A 3,391-nucleotide genomic window follows, 5' to 3' on the forward strand; every position below is an offset into this window, starting at 1 on the left:
AAAATTTCTAAGCTTGTGAACAAAGTTATATTCTAACCTTGAATCTGTGGGTCATTTGTAAACCCTAGGTATTTGATGTGGTAAATGGTTATTAGCATTGTTTTTGTCATATTACTTTGTTTGTATGTCTTTCAGCAAGTTAGTCAATTCATGGATAGAGGTCGTGGAGGAACCTCGGGCGGGGGAAGAGGAAGGCAAGCAAGGCAATCGAGGGGTGGTCGAGTTGCTAGGCTAGTTCAAGGGACTACTCGAGATGTACCGGTTGATGAAGTTCCACCTTCGGGCATTCCTCTACCTCAAGTTACCCCTCAAGCTGCGCCTCAAACAACTACACCAGTTGATATTGCGGGCACATTTCAAGTGTTAGCTAACCTTTTGCAGCAACAAGCAACTAATAATCAAGCTTCCTACTTTGAAAGGTTTAGACGTGTAAACCCACCGACCTTCGATGGTGGACCAAATCCCTTGGTAGCAATTAGATGGATAAAAGAGGTGGAGAAATTGTTCGCAGCTATGCAGTACCCTCCAGAAATCAAATTGGGTGTAACCATACCATTACTTCAAGGAAATGCAGAGCATTGGTGGGGGGTTACAAGGGCATCATATCCAGATGGGGATCATATAACTTGGGAAGAATTCAAGAGGGTGTTTTATCGTAACTTTTTTCCAGATAGTGTAAGGAGGGTGTTAGAAAATGAATTCCTAAATTTGGTGCAAGGTGATATGACAGTCTTGGAATATGCCCATAAGTATATAGAACTAGGAGAGTTCTTTCCAATATATATGAGTAACGAGGAAACAAAGGCCAATAGGTTTGAAAATGGTTTGAGGTCAACAATCCGCAATCACATGTCATCTAATGTTTATCATAGCTATCAAGAAGTGTTCGATAGTGCCATAAAAGTTGAAGCAAGGTTGAATGAGTCTAAGGAGCAATGGTCTGACAAAAAAAGGGCAAGAGAAGCAATACAACAATATGGAAAGCCAAGGGGTATTGGAAATTTACCAAATAAGAAGACAGCTAAAGGACATGTTGTGCAGACCAAGGAGTGCAACTTCTGCCATCTTTATCATACCGGGGAGTGTCGCCGCAAGTCTGGGGCATGTTTTGAATGCGGTCAATTGGGACACAAAGTGAAAGATTGTCCAAGGAAAATGCATACTGAAGCANTATATATATATATATATATATATATATATTCAAGGGCATTAATCATATTGGTGGTCTAACCACCCTTGTCTTTGACTTGGAATGTTCCCTTGATTCCCCATTGGTGGTCTTGCCACCCTTGATTTGGAACATTCCCTTGATTTTAATTGGTAGAATTGCTACCCTTGATTAATGTAATTTTTCTAAATTGATCTTGGCTCGTACTATGAGTATAAAATAGTTCTCAAGTAAAACGGGGAGGTAGGTATGCAATATCTTTATTTTATTTATTTTATTTATGTTATTTGAGCATCGATCTATGATTTATGACTTGAAGGAGAACTCTAGAATTGATACGCATATGCGATAACATTGTATTTGAATGCTAAAGCTTTTAATATTCAATTTACTTTACATCTTATGTTATCTTATCTATTTGTGGTCCTCTTTATTCTCTATACTTGATTTGGTAGAGAAGTGTCATATGATTATTAAGCTTTTAAATTCACTCGTGTGTTTCATGTTTTCCGAATAGGTTGTTGATCGAGGTTAAGACAAGGGAGGTCACTTTTTTTGGGATTAAAGGCTCTAGGATATTAGTCTAGTGCCTTGTGTTAGATGGGGACTCCTTCTAATCGATCTTTTTGTGGAGATCAACCTCCATAGTGGGACCTTGGATTCCATGTTATAGATTTTAGACTATGTCTCTATGCTTAAATGTATATATTATACTTCCTATTAAGCAATATTTGGAAGAAGAAACTTTAAGATCAAGCAGTTGTTTAGGTTATCTTGTGGATGATATTTTGTTTAGCAGGCTTCGTATTATAGTTACTATTCTTTTTGTCTTACTAATACGGCCGGGTTACGCTATTATTTGGGGCGTGACAATAATTGTCCTCCTTGTTTTCCATGGAAAACAAAATACCAAGGAGTGACCAAGAAAAATATTTTCCTTGTTCTTAAAGAAAATGTTTTTCATCCAACCAAACACTTCCGAATTTAAAAAAAAAAATTCCGAATAATACAATCTTCCAACACCCTTCAAATGCTTGTCATTATGTCATTCTCGAAGAAGAATAATAATAACATGGTCCAGTTCCCTATTAAATGGGTGTGATGGGTTCAATAATTATAATTTATCATGGTGTAATTCCAGTTGGACCCTCTAAGATTTTTTTAATAGTTTTTGAAAATGCTACTCTTTCCAATTTATTTTGTAAAGGATAACTATAGTTAACGTACTTTTTTTTTTTATATAAAAGATATCATACTTTTCTCAAGACCTTGTGATCTAGTGACACCTGGTTGCACTCTCATATGGAAGGCGGTGGATTCGAGCCTCAGTAGAGTTGATATTGACTATTTGTGCTTCAGTAGTTCTTTTGAGAAAGTAGTTATGAACATGAAGAATAATTTTTTTCTTTAAAAAAAAGTAATAAATAATCTCAAATATGCCTATAAACTTTACTCGAAAAGTCAATTAGGTCCCTAAACTTTTTAAATGTGCAATTAAACTCATGAATATGCTATTTTGGTACACTGAAGCCTAAAAACCTGTTAGTGGCCTATAGTTGCATGTCACTAGGATCCTGGCGACATTTTGACAACCCTCTGGCTATCTACGACACTATTTAGCAACAAAGATTGACGGCTTGCAACCATCGAACGATCGCTGGATACCTTTGAAGAAGGCGATCAGTGGGGATCGCCTTCTGTTGGAGAAGGCGACCGACGACCGTCGGTCGCCAATGTTTGTTGTTGAAATAACGCTGGAGTTGGTTAGAGAGTTACCAGAACCCTAGTGACTTGCTATTACAGGTTATTAACCGATTTTGGGCTTCAATGCACCAAAGTTCAGGGGATCAAATTGACTTTTCAAGTAAAAGTTCAAGTTCTTATTTGACAATTGTTCCCTAGGTTTATAACCTTCTTGATTGTGCTATAGTCTTTTTATTCTCATTTAAGTGCTCATATATAGAATATCCATATGAGTTCTACCGAGCTTTCTAAAACTACTAGCTATGTAGCCCTACCATAGTTTTTAAACCTTGGCCTTTGGACCTCGACTAAAATATCACGCTTTTTTTTTTTTTTTTTTTTTTGCATGATTTAGTTGGGTTTATGTTCCCTTTTTGCCTATTAGAAGGATATACAGGATGTGCCTCTTAGTGTCCTACTTGGATTCTATCCATTTAAGGCCTTGTGTCAACGTCCATTCAATGGGGGGGGGGGGGGGGT

General features: G+C 37.2%; 1 protein-coding gene across 1 annotated transcript; it reads left to right on the forward strand.

Moving 5' to 3' along the window:
- The first annotated feature begins 150 nt into the window (after window positions 1-150).
- Window positions 151-2,955, forward strand: LOC116024251. The gene is made up of 2 exons (XM_031265174.1): window positions 151-1,117; window positions 2,789-2,955. Exons 1-2 carry the CDS (start codon window positions 151-153, stop codon window positions 2,953-2,955), a joined length of 1,134 nt encoding a protein of 377 aa, XP_031121034.1.
- The last annotated feature ends 436 nt before the right edge of the window (window positions 2,956-3,391 follow it).

Source organism: Ipomoea triloba, chromosome 1 (genome assembly GCF_003576645.1).
Source record: "Ipomoea triloba cultivar NCNSP0323 chromosome 1, ASM357664v1".
Classification (NCBI taxonomy): Eukaryota; Viridiplantae; Streptophyta; class Magnoliopsida; order Solanales; family Convolvulaceae; genus Ipomoea; species Ipomoea triloba.